The sequence below is a fragment of the Sardina pilchardus genome, chromosome 9 (genome assembly GCF_963854185.1).
Source record: "Sardina pilchardus chromosome 9, fSarPil1.1, whole genome shotgun sequence".
NCBI lineage: Eukaryota > Metazoa > Chordata > Actinopteri > Clupeiformes > Clupeidae > Sardina > Sardina pilchardus.
Window position 1 is genome coordinate 17,043,319 of NC_085002.1, and position 12,905 is coordinate 17,056,223.

The following is a 12,905-nucleotide window of genomic DNA, read 5'->3' on the forward strand; positions in this document are numbered from 1 at the left end:
AGGTCAGTGCACTTAATTATGAGCATGACAACATCAGCATGCATTTGTTTGTTCTATGTAAACAAGACGTGATGTTATTTTGTTGATCACATCACAATGGACCCCCCTTTCCAAATGAGTAGGTTAATAAGATTTATATTTAAATTCACACATCTGAAACAACAGAACACCACTGAAATGAAATAAAAACAAAAGAAGCAAATAGCAGAACGATCAAACCCATTATTTACACAGTTACAAAATGGACACTATAAAAATAAGACATCTCTAGAGAAACACAAAGAAATATATAAAATAGATAATGGGATCCTGTTACTGAATACTTGATAAGGTGCAATAATTTTAGTCTATTTATGTATAATATGGAATATCATATAGTAAGGAGGCAAGCCCAACATGCAATTAATGCAGATCTTCAATTTCCCCACATTTATCAGCTTATATGGTGCATTGTTTCATAGGCATTTGCTTTATGTTTTAAGGGCTACAATATGACAGTTCAATGTTTTCAGGTCTAAAATAAATGAAAATATATTTTTAAAAATTAAAGGAATTGTTCATGACATCAAGGCACAACATGTATAATTATGGTTGTTTAAGTTTTAAAGGTGACTCTGATAATAGTCTAGGCAATGGCTATAGAAAGCTGGGCTTGAACAGTTTGTTAATGTCTAAAATATCCTCCTAAAGTTCACTTCCTCCGCAAGAAACCATGCTATAGTCACTGATTACTTATTATGTACTCCAGGCCAACCGACCAATTTGTTTGAGACTTTGCACTCAACATAAATTTAATATTTAAAGGATTTCAGGAGGGTGCTGTGGTGACAGATACCTTCATGAAAAGTTTATCATCCACAGTAGGTGTAAGGTTGAGCCAACAGCTATACTCACCCTACTCCCTTCATACATGGTCAGGTCAGGCCTTTACCTGGTCAGTTATAAACACCTGTATCTTCCAGAGTTTGGCTGCTTGGCTAAATTATTCTTATGTATACTGCCCTGCAGTTCAATATTGATTCAATTCCTGATATAGATTTGTGGTGGCCCACAGGTAGATTAAAACATTTTGAGAAAAAGCTGAATGTAAAATAACAGTAATAAAATCCTGACAGCTGTAAAATCAATAAAAGACATGCTGCCGCAAGAAAACAATGGTCAAGTGGCGGGAAGTTGCTAATTTGACAGTAAAGCCAAAGCTTCTCTTTCGGTGATCTAGAAAACTAATTGATAATGGTGTTTTTCATTAAGATTGCTCTATTCTCAGTGCCAAATTATACTCAGTCAATAATGCATATGTTTGCAGTCATTGCACTGATTGTACCGGTATATTGAGAACACATCATGCATTTGCATGTGTCAGTCTGTCTGCACGTCATTTTCATCAGGATAATATTTCTGAAAATATATATATCTACCTCACTGGTTTTAACGGGCAGATTGTAGACAAACCCTTCAAACCTTTTCAGTACACTGCACAAAAATGCTAGGCCACATGCAGCTTCTGACAAGAGAAGATCGCTGCATTTAACAGTATTTTTCGTTAATTCATGTGTATCATAATTGTTTGTATACTTTTGTTTTGAAGATGAATGTGCTGTATAGTATTCTGCGAACTAGTATTTTGTGAATTAAATAAATTATTTTCAAAGATATCCACAAATATGTCAGTACCCTGCTTTGTTAAACATCATACAATAAACAGCAATTTTGTTTTGACTATAGATATTGTAATTAATCTGGAAACACATGTAAAATAATCTCGAGTGTCATATAGGCCAAGAAAATGCCCCCCCCCCCCCCAGCAGATAGCCCCTATGTTTAGTCAAAAATGATGTGGCCATGGCAATGTATATCCATGCAAACACTGATAAATACATTATTTTGTTTGTATTCTGTGCATGTATCCCCTCATACAACAGGCACTTGTATCAAAAGCAAGTTTGATGGCATGTAAGTGTGACCAGCAGTGCATTAAAGGAATAGTTCGGTATTTTACACTTTAAGCCCGTTTTCTGTATTGCCTAGGATGCAAACGAGTGTTTGACACCGAAATCTCGAAGATTGATCCTGTTTCTCATATATTTTTGGGGGGCTTTTTATGCCTTTAATTGGATGGGATAGCGGAGAGAGAGACAGGAAGCAAGTGGGAGAGAGAGTTGGGGTGGGATCCGGAAAGGACCACGGGGCGGGAATCGAACCCGGGTCGCCGGCGTGCGCTGCAGGTGCCCCAGCCAGTCACACCACGGCTGGGGCCCTGTTTCTACAATTTGGCTGAATTAGACTGTTCTCTGTATGGCTTTACATTGCTCGCTACGGGCATGGTCTATTCTGTACTTAAAACACCTCTAAACGTATTTTAAAATGTGCAACATACCGAGTGGTTACCGGTCTTCAACGATCTTCTATAGCAAGTTTCGCAGCGAAATACAGCTTCTGTCATCTTTTATCAGGGATTTTCGAAATCCCGGAAGTACTTTTTCAGATACCTGACAACCGTGTGTGCCTAATATAACACAACAGAAGTTGAATTTCGCAATTGAATTTTCACTAAACTTGCTATAGAAGATTGTTGAAGACCAGTAACCACTCAGTAAGTTGCACATTTAAACAAACGTTTAGAGGTGTTTTAAGGACAGAATAGACCATGCCCGTAGCGAGCAATATTAAAGCCATACAGAGAACCTTAATTCAGCCAAATTGCAGAAACAGGATCAATCTTCGAGATTTCGGTGTCAAACACTCGTTTGCATCTTAGGCAATACAGAAAACGGGCTTAAAATGTAAAATACCGAACTATTCCTTTAAATGGAGAAAAAAAGGTGCCGGTACTCATCATTCACACATACTGTATCATACGGTGTATCGATATCAGTGAATGTATCAACTGGTATTGAGACATCAGGCTATTATATTCTTAATTTCTATGGTGAATAAAGATACTAATAGACATTGGTGATGAATCATAGTGTGTTTGCAGACCTGCAAACTGGAAAGGGCTGAAAAAGTTTACATATTTGCAAAGTAAACTCGTGTAGGGGGGTGTGGGGGCATCTCAGAAGACATAAATAAAAAATTCTGGTGTACTCTGAGAAGAAAATAAAGGGAACAAAATGCCAAAACCAAGGGTATATTAAACCAAGGGCATATTAAACTGCTATTTTCAATTGATAAGACAGTTTTGTACATAAAAAATTTAACTATATATACTGTATTATCAATATCTGTAGTTTCATTGCTTCTAGGTATAATTCTCATTGCAGATGGCTTGCTATGTAATTGATGATTAGCCATTAGATGTTAAAACAGCTTGCCATGGATGCACACACTGCTAAGAGAAAGTAGCCTAAACGAATATGAGCGCACGTGGAGCCTGATTTAGAAATGACAGAAAAAAAACGTAGGACGACTGCCGGTATGCCAGGAAAAGTGCAGGTATGCTTAAAGGGAAACTATGCAGTTGCAGTTTGGGCAATTTTTTCTCTGTTTTCTCTTTGTTTCCTCGCAGGTTTGTCTGCATTTTATGACACTTCTCAATCGGTCAGTCTGCGGTTGCCAGTTTTTGTTTCCCCTGTTCCTCTGACAACAATTTAGTCTCTTTCTGCTTCTTTTCGCTGGCTCTGCCATGCTGAAACTCCATCACTTGTTCCGGTGCCTGGCATGTATGTGTGTATTGCAGAGAAGCAATTCGATACATTGCGAGCACGATCGCAAGGCTGCAAAATTTTCTGTCTCTGAGTCCAGTGGCCTGCCAGTCCATAGTTGCAAGGGTGTTTTTTCCGCTCACAGGCGATAGGGGGAAGCGAGATTACCACCATTCAACCCGTTAAAAGACATATAACCATTCCAATGACTCAGAGGCTTCAGTTAAGATAAATTAATCTAAAAAAACCTGCATTGTTTCCCTTTAAGAGTTAAGTGCGAAGTGCTGGTGCTGCGAGCCAATGCCACTTCGAGCACAGGTGACCAGCAATATTTTGGTAACATGAGTCGCTACACCCATCTTTAGAGCTAGAGGCAGCCACATGAGTTTGGCTGTTTGTTTTATGGAAAATTGTGAAAAAAAGAGCTCTGAGTAAGTCTGTCTACAACTAAATAAGTGCTTGAATTTCCTTTTGTGGATGAGTGAAGAATTTCATACTTAAGTCACTTGAGGTTTTTAGCCCCTATGAAAATGTGATCGAGAGAGGGGATTTAAAAGCACTTTAAAATATTCAAGAGTTATGAATATTATTGATTTAAAAGCGCGAAACATCAATAAAGCCCATACATTGTGATATATAATATAATAATAAACATAAAAAGTGTTCTACCAGCCTAAACCACGGGGGAAAAGCTGCCTGTTGATCCTATCTACAGATATGCACACACATATACATACACTTGTATCTACCATGTACAATTTGTTCTAATGCCTCTGCATCGTCCTTCACGCTTCTCTCTTCTTTACTGTCAAAGTCAGTTCAGTCGCTCAATGACTGAGGTCCTGGACTCTACTCTCTCTTCTTGGTTCGGACGGGGGACTGCCGAAGCGATGACTGCATTCTTCATCTCCTCCTCCTCTTCCTCAACCCTCCCTCCGCTCCTGTGCTTGGTTTTGGGCTCTGTGGCCACAGCGGCTGCTGCGTGACTCTTCAAACTCAGCAAGCGGTGGGCCGTATGGTCCTGCCTGATCACCGCCTGCCTATTTGCCAGCGGTTGCAGCTGGGGCTGGTAGGGCCTCGGCCTGCTCAAGTCTTGAGGTTCACAGGTGGTGACGGCCCACTGAGCGTGGGCTGGGTGAAGAGAGAGAGGGGGTACGGTGGGAGAAGGACAGTGGCGTTGGTTGTGGGAAGAGTGATCATATTGCTGTTTATGCAGCTGGGCTGTTTGGTGGTTTTCACTTAATTTGTTGGAGGGAGTATCAGCAGAAGCGGCGTATCCCCTACCTGCCGTGGACATGGAAGATTTTGGTTTCTCAGTTGGGATGTCAGTGTGTAAAACCTTTTGTTCCTCGGTTAGTACATTCATGTTGACCTCTGCGCTTACTGCCAGCTTGTCGCTCCTTCTGCTCTCTGAGAACACAGGTCCTGAGGAGTTTGTCTGGTCCTCCATAATTTTGCGCTTTTTAATGGGCAGAGCTGTCTCTTGAAGTGACTTTGCTGAACTTCCCCTGACTGCTTTTAGCCTTAGATCTGCAATGTGTACAGTTACTGGGAGCGTCACATTGATACTGGGATTGGTGATTTTCCCTGACGGTGTGGTTCCTTTAGGCTTTCGTCCCCTTTTCTTTGGGGCTGTCTGCACGTCATGCTCCGTCTTCCTTTTGCGTCCGCGGCGCTTTTTGGCAACGGGCACTTTGGCGAGCTCAGCAGGTCCATCTACGTCAGCTCGCAGAGCATTTAATGGCATTTTCACTAACAGCTTCCCAGGGCTTTGCTCTACCACGCGCTTCACTGCTACGCCATCGACGTGCCTATGTTTGCCGCTCCCTTTTGGACGGCCTCGCCTTCTGCCAACAGGCTTCACCACTTTGGCCTTTTTCACAGGCCTTTTCTCTCTTTGTGAGGGGCAACCTCGGCCCGTCACGGTGAAGTCAAAGTCATTTGGGTCTGTGTTGGTGTCTCCAATCTTCTGGAAGTAGGCAATGAGTTCAACTTTGGAACGAAATGCTTTTCCCTCCGAGCTGGAAAATAAAGGGAGAAACTACTTTAGGTTGTAAACCACAGCTCTTCTCGGATGTATGAATAAGTCTAAGTGACCACATACTTGCGGTGTCTGCCTAACCAGATGCTGGAAATAAGACAAACATTACCCCAGCTTATCGTTGCTGCAGCAGTTAGATATAGTATTTATAATGCTAATGTAGCCTAACAATGTACTACTGATAAGAAATGTTAGCTGGAGTTATTATGTGTCATTTATTTTAAGGCAGGCAGCCAGTGTGGCCAAGACGCTTTTCCTCTGTCAGGCAGTGTGATTGTCTGAATGTGACAGACAAAGAAGTCATTAGGCGAGAGCAATAGCCAGAGAGCAACATAATCCGCCATGTTAATGGGATGATAGAAAAATTATTTCCTTGCCTAATTATATGACACCAAACCATGAGAATAATGTAGTTCACAAAAGATACACAAATTAATAAAAGGGAGAACTGGAACCTGACAGCTCCTGTGGAGGCATTCAAGGCCACAATCTATAACATTGTACTTAAAATAGAATAAATAGAGGATTAAAAAGTTGTTTCCAAAAAGGGAAAAGTGTTTTTCCCTATAAAATACAGAACATGGCCAGCTCTAACTGACTGGTACCCTCCTATTACAGGAAAAGATCTGTGTCAATGGGAAAATAGAAACATAAACATATTAATGTGGTTGTGGATTTGTAAAGAATTTCTCTGACATCAAGGACATAAAAACAGTTTGATGACATCCAGTGAGACAACTTGTGACAGATCTATTTTTAGATTAAAAAAAAAAAAGCATACACTGTAAAACTAACAGTCTCATCAAACTCACTTGATCAGGTAGACGTCGTACTTGCCCGCCGATCTGCCTGACTTGCGCTGCTTCAGTTTGCGTGTCCAACCCAGTGGAAGCGTTGGGTCATCATAGAGGGGCCCCCGATCTCTCGTGGCATTCTCCCTCTGCTTTGGGGAGACTGTGGACTCAAATTGAGGAGAGGAGATATGTTCCGCTTCCTCTGAGTCCTTGACTCTCCAAGGCCCACCGGGGTCATCCTGGCCGGCCCATGACTGTGTGATGTGTGGCGGTCGCTGTGAGGACAAGGCTGACTTCACTTGCCCATCATCCCAATGGTCCAAGCTGAGTTTCTCTTTCAGTGGAGGAACGTTGATCTTCTGACCCTGCTGATCCAGATACAGCCTCTTCTTCTCTCTGTAAAGACACGACAGATGAGGAATACTGCAAATGTATAAAAACACAGATGATACAAACACGCATCAGTGTTGATTCTGTGCAAACTTTAACATGTTCTTGATGCCTTACTAAATATAATGTAAGGAATCTCCGTAAACCGTTACATCCATCCATGACTACACTCGTCTATTGAATTTATTGTATTCTAAACAACGCTTCATGAAGTACAAAGTGGTATTATGAGAGAGTTCAGTTCCAAGCTATAACATTACGTCAGACCGGTTATTAAATCCTATGCATAGCACCTACCTATAATGTCTTTGTGCTGTAATGTCTTTGTGATGAGTTGAAGAAGAGGCAAGGAAAAGAACCAACTGTTGCCTGCATGCTTGGGCTCATGTTGCATATTAAGGTCTTGAGCTTTTAGCCCTTTCCCATAGCATCACCTCACCTTTGCAATGTTTTTTTTTCTTTTGCAGCCAGATCTGCCTATCCAGAAAGAGAGACACTACCACTACCAATTGCAGTACAGCATCTGCGCTGAGCAGGATGTCAGCCATCAGGGACATGCATCCAACAGGCATCTAACAAGCCAGGTTTCAATAATAGACATCTCAGAACGGCGCAAATCAGCTATAGGCCACATCTTCCAGAATACCGATGTGCACATTTCTCTGCAAAAGTGTCAGCTTAATACATAAATAAATGTTAATGTAAATGTAAGATACAAGGAGCCTACATGGTCACAAGGTTACATGAACTCATCCCAAAAGAAAAGCAGACTCTGCCATCCCTCTGACTGTCCAATGGCCAAGTCACTGAAACAAGCTGAAATGTGTGACTTTTTACATTACACACTCTATTATGTACGCATAAACATAATAGAACAGTCAATTAAATCCATTGCTCCCATATTTCTACTACAGCATATGCAGGTCACATCAAAAGAAAACACAACAGAAGTCTATAGGGCTGTAATTTGTACACACAACATGGCAATTTAGTAAGAACGTCACCTGACGTCAAGTTGATTCAATATAGGCAAAATCATTTTGCTCATACTGGAACATTCACACAAACAACGGAAATGGATACCTTCAAAGCCACACCATTTAAACTTCTTAATAAGACAACCTAATTCCATAGGTAACTGTCCAAATCACAAGATTGAAAAAGTGCAACTAAGTCTCCCTTGGGGATCAATAAAGTATCTATCTATCTATCTAACCTCTTATGATAGTACCTTGTTGATATATGAACAAATATTGGTATCACTGCTTATTTTCACGTGGTTGGTCTCAAAGCCCCCATTCCTTTTATTAGAATGACTACCATATAATGAAGAAAACACATTTTTAAAATGTTTAACAGTACAAACTGTATAGATTCCTTGCCATTATTGACAGGTTATCCATACATTTTATTAGATACATTTTGATTGGATCTCTGATTTTTATTTTAGTGTACTTAACACAGCCAACCATTAAATCTTTTTCATCTTCCTCTAAACAATAATCTAAACAATCTTCTTCTAACGAAAACAAATACTTAGTTTTCACAAACATGGCCTGTGGCAGACTGTAATTTCACCACACAAGTATGCTGCATTAAATAGACTTAATATAATATATTTTTTTTTAATATAAAGAAATAGGCATGGAACATGCTGACCTCAACATCCACCTTCTAGAACCACATCATAAAGCCATGACTACATCCAACATTTTGCAAGGAACTAAATATTGTTCAACATATAGTAAAACAGAGGGACATGTACAATGTGAAAATGGAACAGAAATGTGCCAAGTGCATTTGCTTATTTTCAATTGTATTTTGTATCTGGCCTGTGCCTGTTGGGGTGTCTATGACCATGGCTACCTTGACAGGGACAACAAGGCCGCACTCCCCCTCCTAACAAATGCATTACCCTATCCCAACCATAGTGTCTTTATTTGCAAATGTACATAGGCCTACTGTATTTATTCTTATACATAGCCTTACTGCTCTTATACTATTCTTACTGTTCTGTATTTGCATTTGTATTCTTTTTACGTTACTGTTGAGTGTTGTACTTGAGAGCAAAGATTAAACAGAGTCATATTCCTTGTTGTTTGTTTACGCAAACCTGGCCAATAAAGCTGATTCTGATTTAAACCACAGAATCAAATTGTCCCTGTTGACGTCAGGGGCATGGGCTATCCAGACGTACTGTAATTGTATGATTGAAAAAGGGATAGGCCAAGCACATATTCGAAACACAACGACTGGTCAAGTAGTTTCTTATATCCTTCTGTTTCTAACTAATTCTAACAGAGTTATGGGTTCTATATGTGGTTAATGTTATTATTCTGGTCAATTTAATTGAGTGTATTACTAATATTTGTGTTTTATTATTATTATTATTATTATTGTTATTATTATTATTATTATTATTATTATTATTTAGACTATGTGGCATTACTTTAAAATTATGTTTAGGCTGTTGATGTCATTTTAAGTCGCTATGGACCACGTCTGATAAGAAACATAAACATCCCCGATTTGCTGCCTGGAAAATCTGCCTGGCATGGCATTTCATACCAAATCCATAACCTATCAATTTTGTTTCAAAATGAGGTCACATTTATTCTAGCATAGGCTGACCAGTCCCCTACAGTCAGCTTATTCCAGATCTTAGAGTCACCAGTATTAGTTTAGTTAACCATGCTATGACCCTGCGAACGAAAGCATGCTATTCAGTGGCGTACTTGAAGAACAGCATGATTGGGCAGAGTTGGTAGCGCATAGCGCGGTGTAATTTACCAATACAGAGAGGTGCAGTCATCTTGTCGAAAGTGTGTTTACTGCTCAGGACTGTGTGGGGCTGCTGCTTCACTGCACGGACGATGCACTATCTGCGTGGTGTGATTCACTCAAGGACAATTCTGTTTAACGTAACACGTTTTGGAAAAGCACATGTTCTCTTTGCGCCCCTACCCACAGTGTAGGCTAAACTACACACGCCATAGGCTACAGTTGAGTTTTAAAGACAAAATAATAAACACCATGCGCATTTAGATGCAAATAAAATCACGTGAAAATTGCATCTCACGCACCAACGATTACTGCGTTAGTCTCCAACAATATTGAGATGCAGCTAATTTACAAAACGCACCTGGAAATAAGACTTCAAAATAGTAGATTAAACCTTCACGCAAAATGGAACATAGATTTCATTAGGGCATACGCTTGGACACCCTTACAGCGAGATGTTTATATAAATATGTTGATCATTTACTGATGTGGTTAGCAAATTTTCTATCTGCAAGGCGAGAGGATGGGCTTCCTTGATGTCAACAGAGTAGGCTAAGCGTCTTCCAGTCAACCAAAGTAGGTTATTTGTGCCTCGTTTAGGCTACTTTTGTGCACGTAGTAAAATAACTAATGTTACTGACACGACCCTCGTGAAACTGACACATGCACACAAACTCGCACGCACCTCTCTCCTCAGCTGAGCGCACAAGTCATTTCCAGCGCGCTTGCAAATAAACCGCAAAAAACACTGCTTATGACGTAGCCTATCCTCTCCGCCTTTCAGAGAACAGCAACAGACAATTTGTACATGACATAATTCCACACTGACAGTCATATTAGAGTGATAAATGTCAAGGCCAATGTTTTAAATACACACTTACAGCCTTCTCCCTCCGCTGTCCGCGGCGGCCATTTTTTCAATCACTAATTATATAAATAATATTGAATTCACAGTGTGCCCCGCCCACCAATACTGTGTGTTTTTGGTGCTGTGCGAGATTTGCACGTTATTCCCGCGAGAAATGTGGATTTTAAAACAGAGAGCAAAGACTTTCACTGCACATAGCATCACTGTGCTGTCTCAAATATTTTGCTCGATAACTTTATCATTACAGTAGCCTAGCTTTATAGGCCTATTTCGTTTTCACCCTTAGCCTACCTTGGCCTATGCAATCTAGCCAATTGTATCCTCCTTCACTTAACTATGCCATCAAACTGATATGTTTGCAAATGTATCACATGCTGCAGAAATCTCGCATTATTAACAGAGACACTCTTCATGACATGGACCTGGTGTTTGTCACAAGACACACACTAGGGGGCGGTAAAGCCCTGATGGCCTTTGGTTTCTCAAAGTGGCTTCGATTGAGTGCTTAGCCTCATGGAAACTAATGTAATGTAAGGAGGGAAAAATAGACCTAAAACAGCTAGCTCTGTCTGTCAATGCCACATTTCATATCTGAAATTCAATCGGGGCCATGTCATTAATTAAGCGTGCTGATAAGGAACTGGGGAAATGTTTCTGTCCATGTTTGACCATGCTGATCACAAAATATACTTGCTTAGGCCTATAGCATTTGTATAGGCCAGTGTCTGCTCCCCCATTCTTGCATGTATAGATTTAAATAACTTGCATCAACATATGTTTTCTTAACAATTAATTACAATGAACAACAGAAGTCAAACATGAAAAAACAAAATAACTGACAGGTGTGGCATTATATCAGGGAGAGTTGGATTACAATGACATAGTTAACCCTCTATTGCATAGTGTTGCTTCAGGGTAACATACCCTTGTCCCCTCATTTTCTCAGGCCTACAAAATCATACACCAACAAAACAAAAAAATGCTCATCTTGATCAATAGGAAGTTTGAAAAGCCAACAGAATGCTTGTATTTGATCACATGACTTGTAAAATACATTTTTCAATATCTTTTCCTCACCTGCACTCACATGCGGCAGGCAAGTTTTTTTTGAAAAAGTGAAATTTTCCTTAGGATTTCCATGAGATAAAAAATGTTTTCACAATTTTGGGTAAGTTCTGATTCAGTTTCACTCTGTTGATTATGTTTTTATCGGATATTTATTTTGTGAAAGTGTAAAATAGCTATGTTGCCTAAAAGCAACAATATGCAACAGTGGAATGAGGATTCCCTGTTTATGTGCTGGTTAGTTACACAGAGTCAACTTTTTAAAAACATTTTTTTTAATGAAAATGTTCAATGTGCTCTGTGACTGGTAATAAAATGTGTGGAATTTTTTTTTTTTCTTCATTATTTCATATATCATGCAATAGAGAGAATGCATTTTAAAATGCATTGTGTTGATGCTTTGAGCTTTAAGGGCTTACAGCAACACAATGCTTTAGCCTACATATACAGTGGGTATAGTAAGTATTCACACCCATGCTAAAGTTGACTAAAAAGAGGAATATAAAATCATCTTTTGAGAATTGATTGTAATGCCTTAATTCAAAAAATGAGTAAAAATCAAACCGCTAAGGACACTCATTTTCTTTGTGATTGAAGAATGTATCGTAAATAGATAAATGTTCTTCCTTAAATACAGGTTGCATAAGTAATTGACCCCTATGTTAAATTTCCATAGGAGCAGGAGGATTTTTTATATGTTTTTGTTTTTAAAGGCCAGCTATTTCATGGATCCAGGATATTATGCATCCTGATAAAGTTCCCTTGGCCTTTGAAATTAAAATAGCCCCACATCATCACATACCCTTCACCATAGCTAGAGATTGGCATGGTGCTTTTTCCAGTTAGCCTATTAGCCTGTTTGATTTGCATTGAGCTCAATGAGCATCAAACAGGCTAATAGGCTAACTGGAAAAAGCACCATGCCAATCTCTAGCTATGGTGAAGGGTATGTGATGATGTGGGGCTATTTTAATTTCAAAGGCCAAGGGAACTTTATCAGGATGCATAATATGCTGGATCCATGAAATAGCTGGCCTTTAAAAATAAAAACATATAAAAAATCCTCCTGCTCCTATGGGAATTTAACATAGGGGTCAATTACTTATGCAACCTGTATTTAAGGAAGAACATTTATCTATTTACGATACATTCTTCAATCACAAAGAAAATTGGTGTCCTTAGCGGTTTGATTTTTACTCATTTTTTGAATTAAGGCATTACAATCAATTCTCAAAAGATGATTTTATATTCCTCTTTTTAGTCAACTTTAGCATGGGTGTATATACTTACTATACCCACTGTAGTTGTAGGTATGACTCAAT

The 12,905-nt window shown here is 39.5% G+C and overlaps 1 protein-coding gene across 1 annotated transcript; it reads right to left on the minus strand.

Moving 5' to 3' along the window:
• Positions 1–2,763: 2,763 nt before the first annotated feature.
• Positions 2,764–10,563, minus strand: LOC134092175 (methyl-CpG-binding protein 2-like). Its single transcript, XM_062544964.1, has 3 exons — positions 10,532–10,563; positions 6,498–6,875; positions 2,764–5,665 (listed from the first exon to the last, which is right to left on the minus strand). The coding sequence occupies exons 1-3, from the start codon at positions 10,561–10,563 to the stop codon at positions 4,459–4,461; spliced, it is 1,617 nt and encodes a 538-aa protein (XP_062400948.1). The 3' UTR covers positions 2,764–4,458.
• Positions 10,564–12,905: the final 2,342 nt, after the last annotated feature.